This window comes from Heterostelium album (assembly GCF_000004825.1).
Source record: "Heterostelium album PN500 unplaced genomic scaffold PPL_scaffold6, whole genome shotgun sequence".
Taxonomy (NCBI): Eukaryota; Evosea; class Eumycetozoa; order Acytosteliales; family Acytosteliaceae; genus Heterostelium; species Heterostelium album.
In genome coordinates this window covers 1,350,559-1,374,749 of record NW_008805068.1, presented here as the reverse complement: position 1 = coordinate 1,374,749, position 24,191 = coordinate 1,350,559, and the positions used below count along the sequence as shown (strand labels likewise).

The 24,191-nt window shown below is 33.1% G+C and overlaps 8 protein-coding genes and 1 non-coding gene across 9 annotated transcripts; 5 read left to right on the top strand and 4 right to left on the bottom strand.

The window, feature by feature from the left end:
• Positions 1-136: 136 nt before the first annotated feature.
• On the top strand, positions 137-1,653 carry PPL_07105 (fatty acid synthase; the record flags this gene model as incomplete). Its single annotated transcript, XM_020577949.1, has 3 exons — positions 137-149; positions 318-813; positions 903-1,653. 3 exons carry the CDS (start codon positions 137-139, stop codon positions 1,651-1,653), a joined length of 1,260 nt encoding a protein of 419 aa, XP_020432397.1.
• Positions 1,654-2,293: 640 nt separating this feature from the next.
• Positions 2,294-2,374, bottom strand: PPL_07104. The gene has a single exon. It is a non-coding gene; the product is annotated as a tRNA-Ser (tRNA).
• Positions 2,375-3,019: 645 nt separating this feature from the next.
• Positions 3,020-4,180, top strand: PPL_07103 (uncharacterized protein; the record flags this gene model as incomplete). The annotated part of the gene is made up of 2 exons (XM_020577948.1): positions 3,020-3,537; positions 3,925-4,180. The coding sequence occupies 2 exons, from the start codon at positions 3,020-3,022 to the stop codon at positions 4,178-4,180; spliced, it is 774 nt and encodes a 257-aa protein (XP_020432396.1).
• A 336-nt stretch (positions 4,181-4,516) lies between these two features.
• On the top strand, positions 4,517-7,237 carry PPL_07102 (uncharacterized protein; the record flags this gene model as incomplete). The annotated part of the gene is made up of 2 exons (XM_020577947.1): positions 4,517-5,948; positions 6,027-7,237. 2 exons carry the CDS (start codon positions 4,517-4,519, stop codon positions 7,235-7,237), a joined length of 2,643 nt encoding a protein of 880 aa, XP_020432395.1.
• A 335-nt stretch (positions 7,238-7,572) lies between these two features.
• dhx15 (DEAD/DEAH box helicase) lies at positions 7,573-11,968 on the top strand (the record flags this gene model as incomplete). The annotated part of the gene is made up of 7 exons (XM_020577946.1): positions 7,573-7,941; positions 8,027-9,848; positions 10,097-10,510; positions 10,577-10,680; positions 10,971-11,061; positions 11,332-11,367; positions 11,832-11,968. The coding sequence occupies 7 exons, from the start codon at positions 7,573-7,575 to the stop codon at positions 11,966-11,968; spliced, it is 2,973 nt and encodes a 990-aa protein (XP_020432394.1).
• A 643-nt stretch (positions 11,969-12,611) lies between these two features.
• On the top strand, positions 12,612-16,086 carry dagA (PH domain-containing protein; the record flags this gene model as incomplete). Its single annotated transcript, XM_020577945.1, has 4 exons — positions 12,612-12,647; positions 14,461-14,887; positions 14,957-15,827; positions 15,891-16,086. 4 exons carry the CDS (start codon positions 12,612-12,614, stop codon positions 16,084-16,086), a joined length of 1,530 nt encoding a protein of 509 aa, XP_020432393.1.
• A 181-nt stretch (positions 16,087-16,267) lies between these two features.
• Positions 16,268-19,452, bottom strand: PPL_07099 (uncharacterized protein; the record flags this gene model as incomplete). The annotated part of the gene is made up of 2 exons (XM_020577944.1): positions 16,268-18,767; positions 18,842-19,452. The coding sequence occupies 2 exons, from the start codon at positions 19,450-19,452 to the stop codon at positions 16,268-16,270; spliced, it is 3,111 nt and encodes a 1,036-aa protein (XP_020432392.1).
• A 683-nt stretch (positions 19,453-20,135) lies between these two features.
• Positions 20,136-21,893, bottom strand: PPL_07098 (uncharacterized protein; the record flags this gene model as incomplete). Its single annotated transcript, XM_020577943.1, has 2 exons — positions 20,136-21,078; positions 21,148-21,893. 2 exons carry the CDS (start codon positions 21,891-21,893, stop codon positions 20,136-20,138), a joined length of 1,689 nt encoding a protein of 562 aa, XP_020432391.1.
• Positions 21,894-22,022: 129 nt separating this feature from the next.
• On the bottom strand, positions 22,023-23,350 carry PPL_07097 (uncharacterized protein; the record flags this gene model as incomplete). The annotated part of the gene is made up of 4 exons (XM_020577942.1): positions 22,023-22,166; positions 22,320-22,626; positions 22,706-22,863; positions 22,931-23,350. 4 exons carry the CDS (start codon positions 23,348-23,350, stop codon positions 22,023-22,025), a joined length of 1,029 nt encoding a protein of 342 aa, XP_020432390.1.
• Positions 23,351-24,191: the final 841 nt, after the last annotated feature.

Sequence of the window (24,191 nt, the reverse complement as noted above, 5' to 3'; positions counted from 1 at the left end):
TTTAATGATGTGTTAATAATAAAAAAAGATATTTAAAAATTCTTTTAAATTTTACAAAATTGGTATAAGCTTTTCGTTCGTTTTAAAAAAAAAAAAAATTGAGTAAAACACAAGAAAGTATGAGTTTATAAGTAAAATGAGTAGAAGATGTAATGATAAATAGCATTGTTTGATATTTTTTAACAGTTTATTAAAATAGAATTGAATGATTTCAGAAAAGTAAAGTAAAAGACTATTGTGTTGTGAATTATTTTTTAAACTAAATATATATTAATACAAGCATGCTCTTTTTAGTAAATATTTTTTAATTCCAATAGATTCAGAGATTGGAGAAGAGTCTTTCATCGAGTTTAGCAACCGATATGAATCATTCAAAGACTTTGCAATTGGACAATCATTGTTGGATCTAAGCAGATCTAGTACAATTAGGAAAGCAATTGTAGCATGTGATTGGGATGATTTTCTTCAAAAACTGTCAACAAAATCTGTAATAGCCACCGATTCAAATACAAGAACAAAGAATATGAAAGTGATTATGGTTATTAGTGGTCAAGGATATCAGACTAGTGAAATGGGCAATCAGTTGTACAAATCTGAACCTACCTATAAACAAATTGTGGACAAAATCGATAACACGTTCAATCGTTTCATTGGATTCAGTATTTTTGAAAAGATAAAGCATATACCTTCAGATAGAAAAGAGATCTTTAATGATCAATCAATTGCACAACCAGCATTGCTTATGTTTCACATTGGTATAATAGAACTTTATCGTCATTATGGTATTGAGGCTGATATTACACTTGCTCAAAGGTATGTTGCTTATGTTCGATTTAACACTTACAATTGTAAACTATAAAATAGAATAATACTAACTTTAGTTGTGTGTTTCATAATTATAGCTTTGGTGAAATTACTGCTGCTTATGTTGCAGGTTGTATTTCACTTGAAACATCAGTGAAAATAATATATCATCGATCAATTATCAAGAGTAATGACGATAGTGTTGGTAAAATGATGTTGGTCAGAATGAGTCATCAACTATTCGTAGAGAAATACACAGAGAGATTTCCAACTGTTGAAATCATATGTTATAATGCACCGAGCCTATTCTTTGTATCAGGTGATCCCGAGGTGATAGATCAACTTAAATTACTATTGGAACAAGAACATATTGGATCGATCGACTCGCTATTACCAGGTTCATTTCATTCCAGAAAGCAAAAGGCATTGAAACCAAAAGTACTCTCGTCATTGTCACCGATGGACGACGCTCAACCACCAAAGATCCAATGGTATTCAACAGTGACTGGTGATGTGTATAAGGATCGCTTCACTGCTAAATATGTTTATGACAATCTTAGAAGACCTGTGAAATTTGAACAAGCACTAAACTCTCTTCATCGAGATATAAAAGACAGTTTCGATGATCATGTTTTCTTGGAGATAGCACCACGTCCTGTCTACTCAAAACAAATCAAGGCATGCATTGATCAGTTCGAATCGATAATATCTCCACTCCAGGTTGGAAAAGATGAAAGAATATCATTCCTTGAATCATTGGGTAGTTTATATTGCAATGGAATCAAAGTTGACTTTACAAAGCAATATACAGTTAAAGAGTTAAATGAATACAAATTAAAAAACCAATAAATTTATTTTATATTAAATTATAAAAGGACATTATAAATGAGTATTTACAAGGTTATAAAGAATAAAACTATTGATCAACTAGGACTTCAACTACAATCACCTCACCATTGACAACCTTCGAATGTTTTTTGAGTATGGTTTAATATCGATTCCAACACTTTTCTTAAATCACGTTTTATAATAAAAGATAAATAAAGATATCATTGTTATACATATATTGCTTCAAGTTATTAAAGTTTGATAAGGTTGTTATGGTGAGGTGATTGCAGTTGAAGTCCCTATTGGTGCGGGACAGTTTCATTTAAAAGTTATGTCTCTATTCTTTTTCAGAGAGCAGTCAGCTATTCTATATTGAGTAGACTTACGGCAGTACAGGCAGAGTCCTGGTCTTGGTTTTGAGTAAGGAACGGTGTTGACATCCATTTGTTCCGGGTCTGGATCTTGGTCTCTTGGTGTGTTGAAGAAACGGGAGAATCCTCAGTGACTCAATGATTGACGCACGGTGCATTTACAAATAACAGCTTGCCGCTGCACCGGACAGGAATGAGACCGTTGTTCTAACTCTTTCGTAGATTGTTGTGTTTCTTTCCTTGAATGTTTCAAACTGCGCGCTTTATGGGTGATTGGTTGTAATAATTTTCGACAACTGCAGGGTTCGAACCTGCGCCCCCGAAGGGAACAGATTTCAAGTCTGTCGCCGTAACCACTTGGCTAAGCTGTCTTTTTGATGATGCGAGAAAGAAAATTTGCTTCCTCAATTCTGTTTTTTTTGTTTTTTTTTTTTTTTTAAAAAATAAAATAAAAAAATACAATTTATTTAATAATATTTTACATTTTCTCGATGGCCATCACCAATTCTTGAATGGCAGCTAATTAATGAGAAGTCTAAGTTGAATAAAATGGGAATAATACCTTTTTCATTGTTAGAACGATTCGAACTATATATTGGGTCCTAGTGGTACAGAGTGTTGGAGCTTCTTTTTTTGTTTCGAGTGGTGTCAGTGCTAGCGAAACAAAACATGGATACTCTAAAATAAAAGTAATAGTAACCAACACACTATAAACTGCTACTAATAACTATTACTGTGTCACAGCACAATAAATAAAAATAATTAGTAATGTTTTTGAGTCGACTTGAACTAAAATTTTTTTTGACAAGGTTGCAACTTTTAATATTTTTTGACCTGTATTGAACCAAGATTTTTTTTTTCATGTTGATAAATTAATATTGAATTATTTTATATTTTAAATGTTATTGTTTAAATTTTAAATTTAATCATAGTTTATTTATTTAATAAAAATAATCTTTAGTACTAAGAAAAAACAAGTTGTTTCAATCAAAACAACTTTATAACTAACATATGATATGGAGTTATTGTGGATACTTCCATTGATAGTTGGTGCAGTTCTTTGGGCAGCGGCAGATGTCATCTCTGATGGTGTTATTGGTGAATCACATGCTGGTCCAACGTCTGGCTCCAACAAGAAGACAGCAGCACTTGACGATCCAGAGATAGCACTCGATTTGCTATCGGACCAACAGGGCGACGCCAGAGCAAAGCTAGAGAAAGACGGTGCCACAGAGGTTGCAGAGAGCGAAATAAAGTTGACTGGCGAGCAAGATGCACTGCTCTCAGGCATCGTCATGTTTATGATTGGTGTGCTCATGCACTACTACTACGGCAGTGACCAGGTGTTTGCTTTCATGAACATCGATCACCAGCAGCGTTTGAACGACGGAATCACAATGATAGCTAGTTCCACGGTCTATTGGTCGTGTCTTATCAGTGGAATCTTCCAGGCGTTCTCACTCATCTACTTGCTCAAGGCGTTCGAGTCGTCGTCGAGCACTGTTATCGTGCCACTCATCCAGTTAAATTCTGTGTTTGTGCTGCCGCTCAGCATCGTGCTCTCTATTCTCAGCAACTACTACCCGACACTGTCCAGCTTCAACAAGATCATCTCGCCAATACATCTGTTGGCATTCCTCTTGATTTTCATCGGTGGATTCTACCCTGCGATCGAAGGTGAATGGTCGCAATTCTCGAAATCGTTCTGGCGACAGCGTGCCGTCACACAGGTGCTGCTCTCCGATCTACTCATTGCGATATACTATGTTTTCGTATCGTTTTGCACCAATGCCAACGGTGGAATGACATCGCTTTCCTTCCTCATTATATCGATCTATGGCAATTCATTTACATTCCTAACGCTCGTGCTGTTTGTGCCGCGCTACCGTCGCGCTGCCTTCAGTCTCCTACACATCAAAAGAAAATTTATATTACTCTCTGCACTTGGTGAACTCTTTTCACTGTCTGGCTACTTTTTTGTTTCGATATCGTACCACCTCTATTACAACAGTGGTGTAGTGAGTGCCACCGAAGGAGCACTCAACCAACTCTTCAACTTAATTCTGGCGATCATACTAAAGAAATTCTTCAACTTTGGCAGAGATGTCAAAAGAATCAAAGAAAAATTATATTCCTGTATAATCGTAACCATTGGACTCGTATTAACTTCTACCTAAGTAAGGTAAAAAGTGATTATCCCTTATAAAATAAAATTTAATTTAACATTTTTTTTAACAAAAATAATAATAAGTTTTACTAATTAGTAATTAATACAGATCTATTAATGTCACCTGCAAATACATCACATAATAATGATGGGTTATGTAAATAATTCAAGGTGGGATTATAAATTATTGGAAATAGCTATTTAAATTTTTTGTGGTGGAGTTTTGGCGCCAAAACTAAATTGTTAATGGAATATTTAATATGGTGTATCAGGGATGAAAGAATTTTTTAAATAATTAACCTATGATAATAATAATAATAATAGAATATTTGTTTTAATTGTAATTATGTCATTTAAACCGATATCAAGGAGAAGACCTGCAAAAACAGTTGTTGATAGTATTTTGGATGAAAATATGAATCTTAATAATGGCGTTATCGATTTATGTGATGACAATGCCAAAGAATTGGAGCAACAACACATTCAACTCACTCCAAAGATTGATAGAAATATTCAACCAGTTGAACATTTTACAGACTCCAACTCTCAAGTGACAGAGTTGAAAAGAGTACCAACTGATGATGTTGTAAATCTTCTAAACAAATTAGAGATAATCCAACCACCACCACCACAGCCAACACACAACTTAAATATCAGTTTAACAGAATCAATACCAATAGATGAAGTAGAGAGTAACGCCAGTAACATTAGCAATGACAACTGCCAACAATCAGAGTTAGAATTGAAGGATATTGGAGAGCAACAACAGTTCATCGACGATGACTTGGAGACTAATCAGGTTCTTGTCGTCGAGGAAGAGGAGGAGGAGGAGGAAGAGGAAGAAGAAGAACCAGAGACTTCAGGACAAGCCAAGAAGAGTAAAGATGTAGATTTGAATGAGGAAGGATCTGATCCAGAGGATTGTGATCCAGATCCAGTCAATTTTATACCAGACGATCTCTTTGACCCAAACAAATTCAAAGATCTCCATGAGCAAGTAAAGTTACGTAACAATCGCCAGCGATATCTTCGAGAACAGAAACTAAACGAAATGTTTGACAAAATCACTGGAGGTGCACCAGCTCCCTATATCACACCAACCAAATTCGAAAAGCGCAGAAAGAAGCAAGATGAATTGAACGCATTCTCTGATATTGACGATCCTGAACTACGTGCACAAATGATGTCGCTAACATCATTAGGTGTAAATGTTAATAACTATTATAATAATCAAAATAATCAAAATATTAATAATAATAATAATCATTACAATACAAATACAATTGAATTAATTCATGATGGAAGTAATCCATTGATAACAACTACATCAACAACTACAACTACTACCACAAACAATACATATCGATACAATACGGTGACACCAACCAAGTATCACCATGATTTGGGTGACAAGAGAAAAGCTCCACCTACACCTGGTTCAGCCTTTAAGAGTCCATACCAACAGAGATATTCCACCAACATCGATGGACAAGCATCTAATCTACCACCCATTAAATTGAATCTAAACGCAAGTAGTGGCACAACTAGTAGTAGTAGTACTAGTAACCAAAACGTTGGACAATCAACTAAATGGAAGAAGCTATTTCCATCTAAAGTTTCATTGCATGTAAAGCTACGTGATGCACTCACGGGTGTATCAATCCTCAATTGCAAAACTATACTAAGTCATTCTCCACAATCAGATGCTTCACTTTTACTAATGGCAGTTGTTAGACTATCATTATTCTCCAATGTTATATTTGAATCTACACCCAAGAGTATGTATATTATAACATAATATCATTTTAATCCTTTTTTTTCGTCTAACTAACTTTTCTATCTTTTATTATTATTAGATGATGAAGGTAAACTATTTAATGAGATGTTAAACAATGGTAAATTGTTACAATTGTCAAGTAGCATGAGTAAAATTGATACTATTATCAAATCATACCAATCGATCACCGAAGATCAATACTTGGCAGGTAAGACTCACAAGAAGTTCAATCTTTCCAATATACATGTGATGTCAAGGATGCTTTTGTTACTGGTGGGCAAGGCACAGTCTCTGTTGAACTTTATTGTTGGTATACCCATTTCCATGAGATCCATCGACTCTTCCGATTCAATCGATAAGATCATAGAACTTCATCGTACCACTCTAACAGCAGACATCTCAGCAGAGACACACACAGATCACTCACAACAACTACGATCAATCTTGGTTGAGACCGACAAGATCATTCAATCACCAGGCGATGTCAAACTTATAAAGAAATACAACTCACCAGAGATACAATCAATTATCAACAACAGAAATGAATTCGATGGAAAGATGAAGTCAATATTTAAACAACAAAATAACCAAACAAACAATAACAACAATAATAATAATAATAATAATAGTAACAATCCATTCCCGGTTAAAAGTGCAATGGCATCATCTTCAGGTCAACTTAATGTTAATGCTGCTCCTTTTGTTCCAAATGTGCAACAACCACAAATACCACCACCACAAACACAACAACCATATCCATTACCATTACCACAACAACAAACAATAACACCACTGCCACAACCACTTCCAATACCAATGTCAATATTACAACAATCATCTCATATGCAGCAGCAACAACAAGCTCCACAACAACAACAACAAGTTCCACAACCAGCTCCACAACCAACACAGCAACAACCAGTTCCACAAACAACACAACAACCTAATAAAACAGTTTTGGTACCAAAGAGTAATAAGCAACAAAGACAACACCAGATTGATTCATGTAAAGAGTTTTCCGATCAACTGGGTGGCAAACTAAAGGAAATGGATAGTGACAGTAAGAGAATTGAACATCTTACCAAGTTGGCAGAGCAACAACAACAACAAATCGTTCAACTTCAGTTGGATAAAGAGAGATTGTTTTCAAACAACCAAATCCTTTTCCAAAATATATCAAAATATGTAAATTGGCATAATAACATGAAATCGAAATGGGAGGAATACTCATCATTTATGTCACATTCAATGATGTTCAATCTTCAATCTTCAAATTCCAACAACAAATAAAAATTTTAAAATAATAATATTTTAAGTAATATTGTAATAAATAAAATAAATTATCAAAATTTGGTTTTATAAAATTTCAACAATATAAAAATAAAAAAACAAATATATTATTATGTAATATTTATATATGAGGTTGTTTATCTGTACAGATAAAAAAAAGATAATTAAATTTGTTTGTTTTTTAAAAATTCAACAAAACAAAAATGATTTTAAAAAAATTAAATTTTAATTTTTCATTTTTTCACAACTAGGGAGAAAAAAACGACGATTCTAGTTTATTTTTGTATTAAATTGATTAAAATCGATTAATCACTATTCTTCAAAATCATTTATAAATGAGTAAAAAAAGAGAATCTTCAGAGGATTTTACTGAAAAGTCCAACAACAACAAACAACAGAAAGATAAAGATTCAAAAAAGAAAATGAAGAAATCACATGACGATATAGATAACTCTGTAGAAGAATCAACTACAACTACAACAACAAATAATAATAATAATGATAGTATAAAAACAGAGATTTATGATAATGATGATGGAATCAATAAGTGTACAGGCAAGAAATATTCAAAACGTTATTATGACATTCTCGAAAAGAGAAAATTACTTCCAGTTTGGGAGCAACGTTCGGAATTCATAAATAAACTAAAGAGCTCACAAGTTTTAGTATTGGTTGGTGAGACTGGTTCCGGTAAAACAACTCAGGTATGTAACTTATTATTATCTTTTATTTTTAAGAAATTTAAAAAAAAGTGTGCAAATCAACTAACTTTTTATTTTAATATAATAGATTCCACAATTTGTATTTGAAGCTGGATTTGTTGAAAAAGGAACAATGGTTGGTGTTACACAACCGAGAAGAGTTGCTGCGCTCTCTGTTGCAAAGAGAGTGTCAGAGGAGATGGATGTCGTTCTGGGAGAGGAAGTCGGTTATTCGATTCGTTTCGAGGAGTTGACATCGGAGAAGACCTTTATGAAATATATGACTGACGGTATGCTCCTTCGTGAATCGATGGCAGATCCACTCCTCAAGAAATATAGTGTAATCATACTGGACGAAGCACACGAACGTACACTGTCCACCGATATTCTGTTTGGACTGATCAAGGGTGTACTACAGAAGCGTAAGGATCTCAAGCTGGTGGTTATGTCTGCGACTCTTGACGCTGGCAAATTCCAAAAGTACTTTAACGATGCGCCATTGATGAAGGTGCCGGGTCGTCTTCATCCGGTGGAGATCTACTACACACAGGAGCCAGAGCGTGACTATCTCGATGCAGCCGTCAGAACGGTGCTGTCGATCCACCAAGACGAAGATGCCGGTGACATTCTTGTTTTCCTCACCGGTGAGGATGAGATCGAAGAGACATGCACCAGAGTGGCCAGAGAAGCGAAACAGATGCAGTTGCCACCGATCACTTGTCTTCCACTCTACTCAACATTGCCGATGAGCCAACAATCAAAGATTTTCGATAACTATCCTCACAGAAAGTGTATTTTCTCGACCAACATTGCTGAGACTTCACTCACCATCGATGGTATCGTGTATGTTGTCGACCCTGGATTTTCAAAACAAAAGACATATAACCCGAGATCGCGTATCGAGTCACTCTTGGTGTCGCCTATCTCTCAGGCCAGTGCAAAGCAGCGTGCAGGTCGTGCCGGTCGTACCCGTCCCGGTAAATGCTTCCGTCTCTACACTGAGAAATCATTCAAAAAGAATTTACCAGTCCAGACCTATCCAGAGATTCTCAGAGCCAATTTGTCCACAGTTATTCTCCAACTAAAGAAGCTGGGTGTCGACGACCTGGTGCATTTCGACTTTATGGATCCACCCATTCCCGAGACACTGATGCGTGCACTCGAAGTGCTCCACTATCTCGGTGCGCTCGACGACGAAGGTGAGCTGACTAAAGATGGTGAAATTATGGCAGAGTTTCCACTCGATCCACAACTCTCAAAGATCCTCGTTTCGAGTGCGCGTTACAACTGCTCCAATGAAGTGCTGACCATCGCTGCAATGCTGTCGGTTCCCAATGTTTTCCATCGTCCCAAGGACAACCGTCGTGACGCCGATCAAACCAAGAAGCTCTTTGACCACATCGATGGTGATCACCTCACCCTTTTGAACGTCTACCACTCATTCAAGCAGAGCGGCGAGAACACAACATGGTGCTACGACAACTACCTAAACTACCGTGCCATCAAGCAAGCCACCAATGTTCGTAGTCAGCTGGCACGTATTCTCTCGAGATTCGGTGTGCCTTTGGTCAGTGGTGATATCAACTCACGTGATTACTATATCAATATTCGAAAGTGTTTGGTATCTGGATTCTTTATGCAAGCGGCTCGTCTCGAGAAGAAGAACGAGTATTTCACATTGGGCGACGAACAAAAAGTAATGTTGCATCCATCGTGTGGATTGGACAGACGTCCAGATTGGGTGATCTACAATGAATTGGTTTTAACAAGCTCAAACTACCTCAGAACTGCTACAGATATTAAATTCGAATGGCTACTTGAAAGCGCACCTCATTACATAGATTCACTTTTGGATCCAAGTGTTCCACAAAAGACAAGACAAAATATTGAAAGAGCAAAGAAATATATTGGTAAAAAATAAAATACATAATTATTAATTAATTAAACATACCACCCTGATCAATCATGTTTTTATTTGAAATTTTTAATTCTGATGAAAGTGGGTGTTGTTAAAACAAACAGTTTGATCAAAAAAACAACACACAATAACTCCGATTAGATCAATTGAAATTTTCATTTATTTATTTACTTATTTATTTATTTACTTTATTTATTTTTGTTTGTTTGTATTATAATATAAAATAAAGTTTAATATTAGCTATGACAACATCATTTACAGATTATCCAAAGTTAAAATCAATCATTGAAAAGGTGATTGAAGATCTTGGTTATTGTATTGAAACAAATGTAGCAGAGGAAGATGAAGATAACTCTGAGATTCCAGCTTTAAAGATACCTTTTGTTCAGAATACAACTAAAACCAAAACAGTTGGACAACTACAAAAGTTTGCAGAGCATCTCTCTGGTCTTGGTGATTCGTTGAACAATTCATCGAGATCCGCTATGATTCATTGTGTTCGTAGCCTCTCCGATGTAGCCACTCAATTAAACACCGATGTCACACAGGCACTTCAAAGTGTTCCAGACGGTAAAGCTAAAATCAAATTCCAAGAGCATCTAAGTAAACTAAAGACATCGTCATTACAATTAAAGATTAGTGTTTCTGTTAGAGGTAAGTATATTTTTCAAATGATGGTTGTATTTCAAATTCACTCATTAGAGATCTCTATTATTTTAGCATCATCCGATGAGAACGATAGCATTGCAGATGTAGATAAAAAGATTATTTCATTGATTGAAGTTATTGGTGAAGCTTACAATGTGGTTGCGTACAGCGATAGAGTATTTACAGATTTAGACTTTAAGCAATCACAAACATCATCAAACTGGAACACCATCAATTGGAATTGAAATTCATAAACATCATTGATAAATAAATAAAAAAACTCTATTTATTTTTGTGCTTTTACTATCATTCAACTTGCTTTCCTAAACACATTCACTTCTAATTCATCGACATCTCAGTTTTAAACATCATCATTTTAGTTTTGATGTTTTTGAACTAACATAGATAATCATATTGAATATATAGTCCAATTAATTTTATATATTAACTTTTATTATTAAAATAGTTCATTTTTATAGCATTGAATGATAACATTTCGGCGATTTGTTTATTTTTTAATCAATTAATTCGTAATAACAACGCGATCATTAATGATGGTCAATCATAGATAACCAATTACATTCGCGCATTTTGCAAAAAATAAAATAAAAAAATAAAATAAAATCAAGATTTTTTTTTTGCAAAAGAATTTTGGTGTGGTGGGTCGAAATGAGTCGTTGGTTTGCCTTTCATTTAAATCAACACATTAAAGTTAACTTAATAATTTGAAACACTACAATCAATTTTTCAAATAAAAAAAAAAACAACAAACAAAGTGAAGAGATAGATAATCAGCAGCAATAATAAACTTAAATATAAATATTTAGATATTGCATTAGATTGTAAAAAAAAGTGCAAAGAAGGTAAGATAAGATTATGATTCATATTTAAATATGTATCTTGATACATCAAGTTAGCATGTCAATCAATCAAACAACCCATTAAAAAAAAAAAACAAAAAAAATACAAAAAAAAAAATAAAATCAAAGTTTGTCATTCATCTTAAGAACAATAATCATCAAATATCACCACGCTCTCTCACACAATTTGCTTTTTCAAAAATCTTTTTAAAACTGATTGTTGAACAACCTGTTGTTCTACTACTACAAAGCTAATTTTAAGATCAAAAGTAACAATTATTCCTTCTTCTTTTTCTCTATCTTGTTGTTGTCTCGAGACGACGTTAGTTTGTTTCTTTTGACAATCCCACCCACTACACTATCCCATTCAATCTTTTAGGTTGTTTCATTATTATTATTATTTATTTTCATTTTAGCTCTAATATTATAATAACAATATATACATATTATATATATATATATAATAGTTAGAGGTGTCTACAACACAAAAGTTTTTAAAACTAGATTGTATAAATTAAAAGAATTCAATTCTTATATAAATCATAAAGGTAATGTTGGTAGAACTTTAGTTACAGCTTTATTGACAACAATAACAAATGATTAAGATATGTGGGTTTTGATATCATTATTATATCCTTTAACTTCATCACTACACGATCGTAATATTAAAGATAAAAATAGCTACACACATCATCATAAATACAACACAAAGACAGCACAGCAATGTTAAAATAATAATAATAATACAAAATGATCTAAAAAAAGAAACACATTTCAAGTGTTTAGAATGTCTAGTCATTATGTCATTAATTATATAACATAACATTCACATAATGAATGGATCAATAACTGGCAACCAGCAATAAAGATACAAATAAACTACAATACCTCTCACCTTTCATGTGTTGAATTTTTAAAAATATCACATAATTCAGACAGGCATATTCAAATCGAATAAAAAAAAAAAAACAACTTTAAAGTTAAAATAATATTTTGAACAAATTAATAGTTTTATTTTTGTTATTGTGTGTTGGTATCTTAGCTTGGTGTTAATTAATTAATGTAATGTATATTATATGTATTCAAATAGAAACTAGTGAGAGAATGAATGTGTGGTGAAAATGATAAAACAAAAAATAGTTTTATAATATTTATATTTTTATTTATCTCTCTGTATCATCAATACTCAATCCCCCCGTTTCTATGTTTAAATTTCACAGCCACCATTAATATTTTCTTGAAAAAAAATGTATTATAATATAATTTTATCATGTCTAATGTCTGTTTGTTTATTTTTATTTTATCGATCGAAAAGATATATTTTTTGTTTTTGTTTATCACAAAAACAATAACAATAAACAAGTGGGGGAAATAATAGTGTGTGAAATTGGTTGTTAGTAGTAGTGGTGGTGGTGTATGTATATTTATAACAGTAATGTTGCTTTTGGAAAATTAAAATGTTTTACTTTGCTTTTTTGTTTTGTTTGAGCTGTCATTTAAATAATATTTTGGTTTGGGAATTCATTTTTCAATAAAAGCAAAAAGAAAAAACACAACAACAACTAAAGTAGTAGACAAATTATAATAAACTATTAAATAACATATTCTACACTCATAATACTTTGCTCTCCAAAATCCAAATTATTCTAGCTTGATTGAAAGTAAAAGACAATTTTTTTTATTATTAAAAAAAAAGTAAAAAGAACTATACAAACCACTACCACCATCACACAACCACTATATCTCTACCAACATAAATGTTCAGAGGCAATCCAAAATCGATTTTCAATCAAATGTGACTGATATGATATGAATTTCTTTTTATATTATATGTTTTATTTTTTGATATATATCATACCACACACCAATTTAATACCAGCTCACTACACCTCAATACCAACACCTCCTACCACAAATTGTGACAACAACAATTTTTTTTTTAATCAATCAACATACCTGTATTTAGATTGTCTTTGTTTGCTTAGTTTTCCTTTTGATTTCATGTAAATTTTGTTATCCACCTCAATTTCATTTATAAAACTTTAAAAACAAATTTTAATGTTTATTTTTTTGGTGTGATGTGATTGATGGTGTTGTCGATCATAATATTATTTTTGAACAATTGTTCAACCATCCATCCAACTACCCAAGCATCCAATTTTTTACATTCCACCACCATCAAAAACCTTTATAATTCACCACTTTCACTTCCACACCAACAACATGACAATATGACACCAATAATAAATCTGCATCTTGACAGAGATTTATGATATGCACATATCAATACTTTTTGAATTTAATCACCCACACACGACAAACACACAACCCACTTGTCCTATCATATCAAAACAAAAGAGACACACAATCAACAAAATAAATTTAAAAATTTTATTAACACCACCACCAGTTTCACACAACACATCACATACCAACAGCAGCACTTCTAATAAATAAATATTAGTGACAGTCAATATTAAGTTGGCTAGTTAATATTAACAGTACACACACACAATTATATCAATCAAACATCTAACCAACTGACCAAACCATCAATCCAATCAAATGATTAAAAAAATTTTTGTTTTCATTTCTGTTTTTCTTTCCTCTCTTTAATGACTTTAAAGTCTACTATTATAGCTAAAAGAATAGAATATCTATTTATGTTGGAATAATAAATAATATTATTTGTTTTTTTTTTTTTAATTTAATTATTTTTTTGTAAAATTTTTTTTTGTAAATAATAATTTCACCTTTTTGTTCATACCTATTTTATTGTTAGAATCACTTTCTAACAATCTTAAAACTTCAAAAATTACAGGCAACAAAAAACGAAACAATCAGAATAACAGCCGTTCATCGGTTAGGTCTGATCAAATAAGTTCTGCAACAGAACCAACAGCAATTGTTAAAATATCATCACACCCAAAAACACTTATCGATTATTTTACCAAACCAAAATCAAAGAAAATGGTAAAAGTAGAAAGAAAAAAAGAAATACTAGTAAGTAGTAGTTACATTTGATTTAAGAACCAATTTGTTCTTGGATAGGTTTCTAATAACAATATTCCCTATTACTTGAAAATATTATAATAGAAATGGCTAACATTTGGTAGAATTAAAAATGATTCCTCCTATTCGATTTTGATGAAAAAGACTGGTGGAAATGGAAAAGGTTTTTTAGATAGATATTTCATATTGCACAGAAACTATATTGCATATTACAAACCTGGAAAGATGGATGGAAGACCAGACGACACACAAGAACCACAAGGATATATAAATTTAGGCGAATGCATATTGGAAGAAACAAAGTCATTGTTTAAGACTCAACCACTTACATTTCAAATCGCTTCAAAGAATGGTAGAAATTATATAATTCGTGGCAAAGACGAAAGAAGTATCGAACAATTTCTTTTGTTAATTCGTCCACGTATACAATCATTGACAACCATGACAATTGCTTCACTGGGCAATGTAGATCAAAGTCTGAATACAATAATGAATCTTTTACCTAGACCAAGTAAGTAAACGATAATTAGTTTGAAGTAGTCTAATATTATACTTATTAATTGCTATTTAAATAACATAGTGAAATTACCAGATAGAGTTAAACCAGATGTATCAACAAAATGGATAGTTGAAATGACAGAATATTATAATGCTTATTGGACTTGGGAACCGTACTTGATGAAAGTGGAACAGTTTTCAGAGTTGTGTTATGGTGGAATAAAGAGTTATGTCGACTGGTTTGTTAGTTCCGATGGACCAAGACTGTCGATGATCAGATGCGAAGAATTGGTATTGGATAACTGGATCGATTATATAAAGAAAACAGCTCTCGAAATAACAACCTATCAAGACTCTCGATTTTTCAGAGAGGACTTCGATGATATCACCAAGCACATTAGAAATATGGTTATTTTGGTGGATAGTTACAATTTATATATGCACAAAGTTCATCACTCTGTAAAGCACGTCGATAAGTTTTTGGAGGAGAAGCAGTTATTCGAGCAGCATTTAGATATATTTTCAAAGATGCCGTCGCGGCACTCTATTAATTTTAATAATATCGATGGTTTGCCTGGAAAGATATATCCAGCAGAGAACAGCGAGAGCAACAACAACGACGACGATGAGATATGTTGGAGCTTTGTTAGAAATACACTCATTCATTGCGATTCCTCCGATAGCCTCTCCGACAGCAAATTGGGAAGCAGTGGCGAGATTGACGAGTGGCGATTCTCAGAGGGTTGCTTTCAACACAAACACTACGGTAGTGTGGTTTGGAACAACAAATCATGGATATGGACACACCCGAAAACCGATTATAGAATTAAATTTGACTGGGATAACATAAACCAATCGTTTGTTTATTTCCAACCCGTTATTACTTCTATTACCATTTCATCAACAAACTCGACACCAAACAAATTATCAATAACCAAGAAACCACATCCAGAGTAAGTTTGTTTTTTCATTTCCAGGCCAAACATTTAATATTTAAACTAACATTGGTTCTATAGTACTGTATACGCAGATTGGAAATATTCAAGTAATGCACTTACGGCAGTGGTTGTAGGTAATAAAGCAGAGCCAAAGATCCGTTCATTCCAAATTCAAGGAAATGTTCCAGTACCGGCTGTTTTGATTGCAGCCATGTTTTCACATATTCGAAATTCTTTACAACAACTAGGTATCATAGCAAGCGGTGGGAATTAGAATCATATCATCCTGGTGACTATTTAAATAATAAAATATATAATCAAACTATTTAATTAGAAACATATAAATATCAAACTATAATATTGATATCAATTTTATTTTGGGAAAAAAAACAAATAAATATCGATTTGAAAACTTGTACAATTTTAAATTATAAAAATAGTTTGGTCAATTTTAATTAATTAACCATTTTGAATTCTTTGAGAAGTCGACATGTTTGTTGAATGGTGGTTGTAGTCTTGGCGGTTGTCTTTGTGGAAAGGATATTTAAAACTCTTAGTGATGGACACATTTGGGCTACCATAGAAAGTGCTTGATCTGTGACATTGGTGCTTTGAATATCCAAAAACTCGAGATTAATATTGGATCTGACTGCAACTTCAATCACACCAGCATCTCCCAGAAGGGTATGTGATGCATTTAGACTCTTTAGACCCAAGCACTCACGACCAATTCCAACAATAGAGAGATCAGTAACCAATGGACAGTGAGATACATTCAAGGTGGTAATGTATTTGCAGTAGGTTGAGAGTGCCAAAATACCGACTTCTCCAACCTTTGAGCATTCTTGTAGATTTACAACCTTTAATCTTGGACATCCAACAGACAACTTAATGATTGATGTGTTGGTAATCTTAGAATTTCCGTTGATGCTAAACTTCTTCAAGTATTTGCTACGAACACTTAGTTCAATGACTGCAGTGTCGCTAATCTTGAAGCATCGAGAGACATCGATCATCTTTAAGAGTGGACATTGAAGTGCGACCGCACTGACACCACTGTCACTTATTCTCGAGAGGTTGGTACAGATGAGCTTCTTGAGTAGCTTGCAGTATCCGGCGACGGTAGTGAGTGTATCGTCACCGAGATTGGTATGTGAAATATTGAGTGTTCTTAATAGTACAGCCTTTTGAAGAATAGAACGAATTCCTTTGTCGGTAATCTTTTTACATCTATCTACACGGAGAACTTCGAGATTTTGCAAGTACATATCGATCTTCTTGAGACCATTGTCAGTGATGGTTTCACAGTTCCACATGTAGAGCTCACGAAGTGCCGATTGTGATACGATCGAGTAGAGACCCTCATCTCCGATAAAGGTGCCACTGCAGTTGAAGACTTCGAGGTAACGCAATCCATTGAAACGAAGACCAATCAAAGCATTGTCTGTGACATTGCTGCAACCGTCGATTCTCAAAAGTCTGAGCTTCAAGAGTGATGCCAACATTGGTGGTAAGATACGATCGGTAATGCATGGTAAGTTAGAAAGGTAGAGTTGAGTCAACTGTTGGCAGTAGCAAATGAGAAGATCCAAAACCTTGTCGGTGGTATTGACACATCCTGACATATTCAAAACGCTCAAGTTTTGAAGTTTGGCAAGATTACAGAGAGCATCTTCAGAGAATTGGAAGCTATCGTTGATACGAAGAATCTCAATAGTACGGATATTGGTGATGGCGTCGAGAGATGCATCGGTCAAGCCCTTGCAACCAGTGAGATAGAGTTTCTGAAGACCAGTCAACTCTGTCGACAATGAAATAATAGTCTGATCGTGAATATTCTCGAGATTGGAGAGATTGAGTCCCTTGAGTGACTTGCAATTCACCAAGCAGGAGACACCAGCATCTCCTGGGAAAATAGATTGATCGAGACGAAGAACCTTTAGATTTGGACAGTGCTGACCAATTACAGCGACAGTAGCATCAGAGATACGTGGACATTGGTAGAGGAAGAGTTGCTCGAGGTTTGGTAGTGACGGTAGAATCTTGATGAGCGATTGCTCATTGAATTTGCAGAGATTGCTGACATTCAATGTGTGCAAAGATTTCAAAAACTCCAAAGCGAGAATTGCTTCGTCTGTGATGTTTGGACAATTGTCAATACGCAACACACGAATCAATGGACACTTTTGAGCGACGAGAACGATGGCCTCTGATGAAATCTTTGGACAACCATTGACAAAGAGCTTTTGGATTTGTGGACAGTGCAAAGCGACGGTAGACAATGCTTGATTTGTTACGTTGATGCATTTGGCAACATTCAATACTTCCAGTTGACGCCATCTCAGAGCGAGCTCAGAGATGCTTTGATCTGTCAGTAGAGTCTCGTAAGCGTAGAACGATTTAATATTGAGATTCTTCAAATCTGCCAAACCCTTGTCAGTGACATATTTCATTCTGTTGATACAGATTGATTCCAATGCCTTGAGATTCTTTGAGATCTCAAACAAGGTGTAGTCGGTGACTCTCTCGCAACGACTCATAGAAAGAACCTTTAGATTCTTGCAACGCTTGACAAGGAATGTAATAGAGTTGTCAGTCAACAAATAGCAGTTGTTCAAGTGAAGTTCTTCGAGATTAGCGCAATTCTTTGCAATGTTCTTTACAGAGTCATCGGTGATGTGTGAACAGTTCGTGAGGTTCAAACCACGTAGATTTCTCAATCTTCCAATTGTCTTGTTGAACTGAGCCAATGTAAAGTTTGTACAGTTGCTAAGATTCAAAAACTCTAATTGCTTGCATTCGGCAACCGATTCCAAAAGTACATCGTCAACAGCGTTGTGTTGATGTTGATTCACAAAAATATTCTTTAATAAACTGATCTTTTCTTTGACAGCACTACAATCATCTACTTGTGGTGTACCAAGACCATATGATGGTACTTTATCAATAGCGAATCTAAAAAAATAAAATAAAATAAAGGTTAATAATAAAAATCATATCAATTGTTGTAGTTTGTTTGTTTAACTTACAAATCAGGAGAATAGATTGGCCAAAGTTCATTTTCAACTGGTACAACATAAGGACCATTGACATATGAGATTGGAGGTGGTGGTGCTTGGAAAACAATGTTTACGTTTTTGTAGGGTGATTTAATGTCGTAGGTGGGTGGTGGTTGAATGTAGGCATGTGTTTGAACGAATGAGTTTGGTTGTGGACTTGGTTGTACAACCGATTGCATGTTTAAAGGTGGTGACATGATCATTGGACCGGCGGTGGCACCTGGTGGCATTGGTGGCATCGAGTGTGGCGAGCTCGAAATCTGTGGATAGTAGATCGGTTGAATCATTTGCTGTTGATGTGGGATGATTGCTGGTGGTGGAAGATGTGAGGGTGATTGACCAGGTTGAAATGACGATGGTCTTCCATATTGTTCGACCAATTGCTGCTGATATTGTTGCAGCAATTGCTGTTGTTGTTGTTCACGTTGCTCGTTCGACAACGGCATATAATAAGGAATTTCATCGCCAACCAAAACTTGTTGCTGTTGCATCTGTTGCAATTGTTCAAGTTGTTGTTGTTGATCGATTGGTAATGGTGTTGTTTCATTTACCAATGCATCTTCAATATCTTCTATTCCCATAGCTTAGCTTAATATCTTTATAATTTAAATTTAAAAAAAAAAACAAAAAAAAAAAAAATAATAAATAAAAAATCTAAATTTAAAAAATCTTTGTTATAACGAATGAAATGAAATAAATAAATAAAATTACAAATTTTTAATTGTTACAGAAAAAGTGGAAGTAGTTAGATTGAAAATAAAATAAAAAATTAAAGAAATTTAATTAAATTATTTGTTTTTCTGTTTTTTTAAAAAAAAAAAGTTAATGCAGTTTTTTGCAATTAAAAAAGCATTTGAAAAATTCACACAAGAATTGCAAAAAAAAAGAAAAAATCAAAATTTTGTAGTTTTAGTATTGGCAATGGGGGTTCCTTTAAATTTAAGAATGATCTCTGGTTTTTGAGAAAGTGTGGTAATAAATGTGGGATATAAATTTAACTATGAACTTCTTTTGATTAAATCACTTGGAGATTAAAGAATAAATAAAGATGATTGATTAATATTGAAAAACCAACTACAAAATAGTCAAAATTCTGATCGATTTGGATGTGGCATTGTCAGAGTGAGTAAAAAATGATGAAAAAAATATTAAAAACAAAAACAAAAAACTATTAAGAAAAGTTCAAAAAAATTATTTAAAATTATAATCTAAAAATATAAAATTATTAATAATATTTAAATTGATAAAAAAATTAATTTATTTTTTAATAAATTTTATTAAATAATAAACCTTCATTGGTTGAAATTGCCAAATATTTATCATTATTATTTGATTTTGAAGTAGTGCGTACGATCGTATCGTCAATATCCATATCCGAGGAATTTTCTTGGTTGTGCTGTTGGTTAAATATTGAAGACTGTACGTATTGGATGTCAAGCCATTGATGTTGATCAAAGAATTGAACGGATTTAACAATGCTGTTGAATGGACCAAGTGTTTTCAGGAGACTACCATTGTTGACATTCCACAGACGTACGAATTTATCTTCGCCAGCCGAGCAGATATACCGTTGACAACTTGAAATCGAAGATCGTAGCATAGTGTGGCTATTGACATGACCTTGATATTCAACGACTCGCTTTTCCACACGTTGATCCCACAGCGATATCTCATTCATCGTTGACACCAACAGGTAATTATCATCGGACGCCATCGAGTGTACCGAACAAACCGGTGCACTACCACCGAATTGTTGTTTCTTCTTTTTGGAAATCATTGTTTTCTTATATTCAATAGATTCATTATTGTTATTGTCATTATCCAACCAAATATTATTAATATCAATATTATTTGTATTAGCATTACTACTATTATTATTAGTGTTTATAGTTGATTTAATTTGTTCCATTCTTAGATCGAATGAACGAATCTGACCGTCTCTTGAACCATTGAATAAGATTGTACCGTTGCTATTGAATGTCTGTGCAAATATATCGCTTTTCGCAATGATTTGTCTGTGTAGTGAATCACTGTGTAAATCCCATAGATAAACAGCACCACCACCACCCATAGATATCGTTGTTCCAGAGGGATGCCATTCACTCACCCAAACACTATCATCTCTAGTCTTCTTTGTTCTAATTTTCTCAAGACCTCTATACAACGTAGCACTTCCACTCTCATTTCCATTACCTAAACATGATATTCTTTTGTTTTTTTATAATAAATAATTAGTAACTTTCGTTTTTATTATATAGTTATTTGTTTAATCATACAAAATAATTGAAGGAGCATTCTTTGTTGTTCTTATAGATGATACTTCATTAGAGTTTGTAGTAAAAGTAAAACTAGAGGAAGCAATCGATAGTTTGTTGTTCTCTACGCCCATCGAGTAGAGACCAACCATTCCACCACTGAAAGAACATAGTATACCTGCAGTAGCAACAGCACTGTCATCACTGTTACTAGCGATATTGTTATAACTGACGATATATGGTTCCATATTGGTACATTGATGAATATGATTAAAGAGCTGCTGTGAATTCGTATCGCTTTTGTTTTTTTTGTTGTCTGTTAACTGTGAACAATCAATGTTGAACAATGATTCTTTTGTAATTAGATTCGATATGCTATCGATTAAACTATAGCTGCAACAATTGATCGATCTATTTTTGATTCTAGAGGTCATGTGTTGATTGAGTTCATTTTGAAATAACAAGTGATTGATTGACACTAGTCGTTTTGCACCAATAAACTTATTTGATGATTGTTGTTTCTTTTTCTCGATTATTGCATTTTCATTCGCTAAACTATCGGCTCTGCTACTATTGTTTATCAGATGTTTATTTTCTTTTGTTATCTTAAAGTATCTATGTTTCTCTAGATCATAATAGTAACCAGGTATTTCTTTTATTAAATTATTATTACTAGTTTTGTCATTATTATTATTATTATTATTATTATTATTATTATTATTATTTACACTATTTGAATAGTTTAATTTCCTTTTATTTGATTTCATATCATACCATTGATCAATTAATTGATTGACACGACAAAAATGAAATTTGTTTCGTGTGAAAACTTGTAAAAAATGTAATAACATTTTAGAAAATAAATAAAATATTTTATTCGATAATTTAAATATCTTTTATTCATCTTGATCTTCATCCACACCAATATTTTGAGATTGAGAATCTTGTTGTTTCTTTTCTCTGTCTTCTTTTCTTTGCTCAGTGGTTTTCTTTTTGGGGTAGAAAACGTTTCTGACGTGCTTCTCCCATTGTTTCTTGTGCTTCTGATACAATAGCATGCTACTGATGGCATCTTCCTCGGCGTTGTGCGACTTTTTCTGAATGGTTGCACCGAAATGCTCCATGATCAGCTTCTTTAGTGACATTGGCTTGTTGTCTTTCTGGAGCAGCGGGAACTTGATGGCATCTCTGACCAGTTGTGGTGGATGGTTAAGCATGAGAGCACCCAAATCCTGCTTGATGTCGTGTCCCACCAGAATCTTGTCTTTGATGAGCTGTGAAACATCTTTCTGAACTTTGAGGAATTCCGGTGCTTTGCTGAGTAGTTTGAAAGTCAATCCCGACCAAGGAGTACGATAGTCAGTGATCTTTTCCATTGGCTTTACATAGCTCTTGTAAACGGTTTGACCTTCAGAGTTAACCAAACAAACACTTCCAAGTGCACTCTTTCTTCCTTCCACCTCTACCATTTCACAATCGACTGCTAATACTTTTGTTACTCTATTGTTTTGTTTTGTGTTTTTAATGTTAATATTTTGTTGAAATCTAAATGTTTCATAATCATTAATTCAATATATACTTTATCTCTTTGTTTGTATCATTTTGTACAAGTTCAAATACAGTTTTAATTGGTTGTTGTTCTGTTGATGATGATGTTGTTGTTGTAGAAGTTGTTGTTGAAGTAGATGATGCTGCTGCTTTTGTAGGTTGTTTTTTAGGTTTGCTTGTTATACTTTTCTATAATTTGAAAATGTTAATTATTTTGTTTAAAAGTAATAAATCTGTTGAAATATATATATATTACACTTATCAAATCCCAATTTCTATTAATTGATTCAGGTAGTATGACTGGAAGTGGTTGTTGTTCTTCTACGACATGTGATACTAATGGTGTAATAGTTGGTAATGTAGTTGTAGTTGTTGTGGTAGTTGAAGCAGCACTAGTATGATCAACCTTTTGTTTCTTTTTTAAATGATTTTTATTTGTTTTCTTATCAAATTTCTTGTTACTATGTTTACTATCACTACTACTATTATTATTATTCTTACTATTGTTATTCTTTTTATTATTATTCTTACTATTGTTATTATTATTATTCTTTGTTTTTTGATTTGTTATCTTTTTACTATTAAAATTTTGATTTTTAGTTTTGTCACTATTGTTAGATGTGGTAGTGACAGTAGTTTCACTATCTGCTTTTCTTTTTTTATTGTGATCTGCCATTATATGTATATATATATAGAACAAAACAAAATGAAAAGAAATATTTGTTAAATTAAACAAAAAAAAACGAACGAATCAATAAATTTTATAAAAAAAGACGAAATTTTTTAATTTTGGTTATTAGTTTATAATTTGATCACTTTATTTTACATGTTACTTTATTTATAACAATAATGATTTATAATAATAATATTGCTATTGTTTGGACAATCTGTACAAGGTTATTTACAATACTGCATAGAAAAGGAGATATCCCAAAGACATATCTATTTTTTTGGTGTATAGGGTGGTTCTATTACAAACAGTTGGATTAGTATATGCAGTATGTTTATCAAAGATTGTGTTTATTTATTGTTACCTGTAAAGAGTTTAATCGATTGTTTGATATCGTTGAATTCTGAAATAGATTTACGATATATAAACCAAACCAATATAGTAAGTCCAACTAGAGCCACAATCGTTATAAGTAAACCTAGAATAACTTGTATCTAGATTGTTGATAATGTTAGAAATAAAGATTTACCATGGTAAATATGTTAAAATAAATATATTATACCTGTATCTTTTCGTTTATCTCTGCTGTAAAGAGGGCATTATTCTTATTAGCCCACTCCTGCATGCTCTTTAAACTCTCTTCACTAATTTCAACTACCATAGTATATATTTATTTTATAACATTATAAATCGATAATGTTTCAATGAATATAATAACTTAGGAAAAATAAAGATTTTCATTATAACCAAACGTAAAAACCTGCCTAAACGTGTGAACAGCAACCTGGTGAAGGATATAATAGAAAAGATTGCACAAAAGAATAATGATATTCTTTTAAAAGAATAA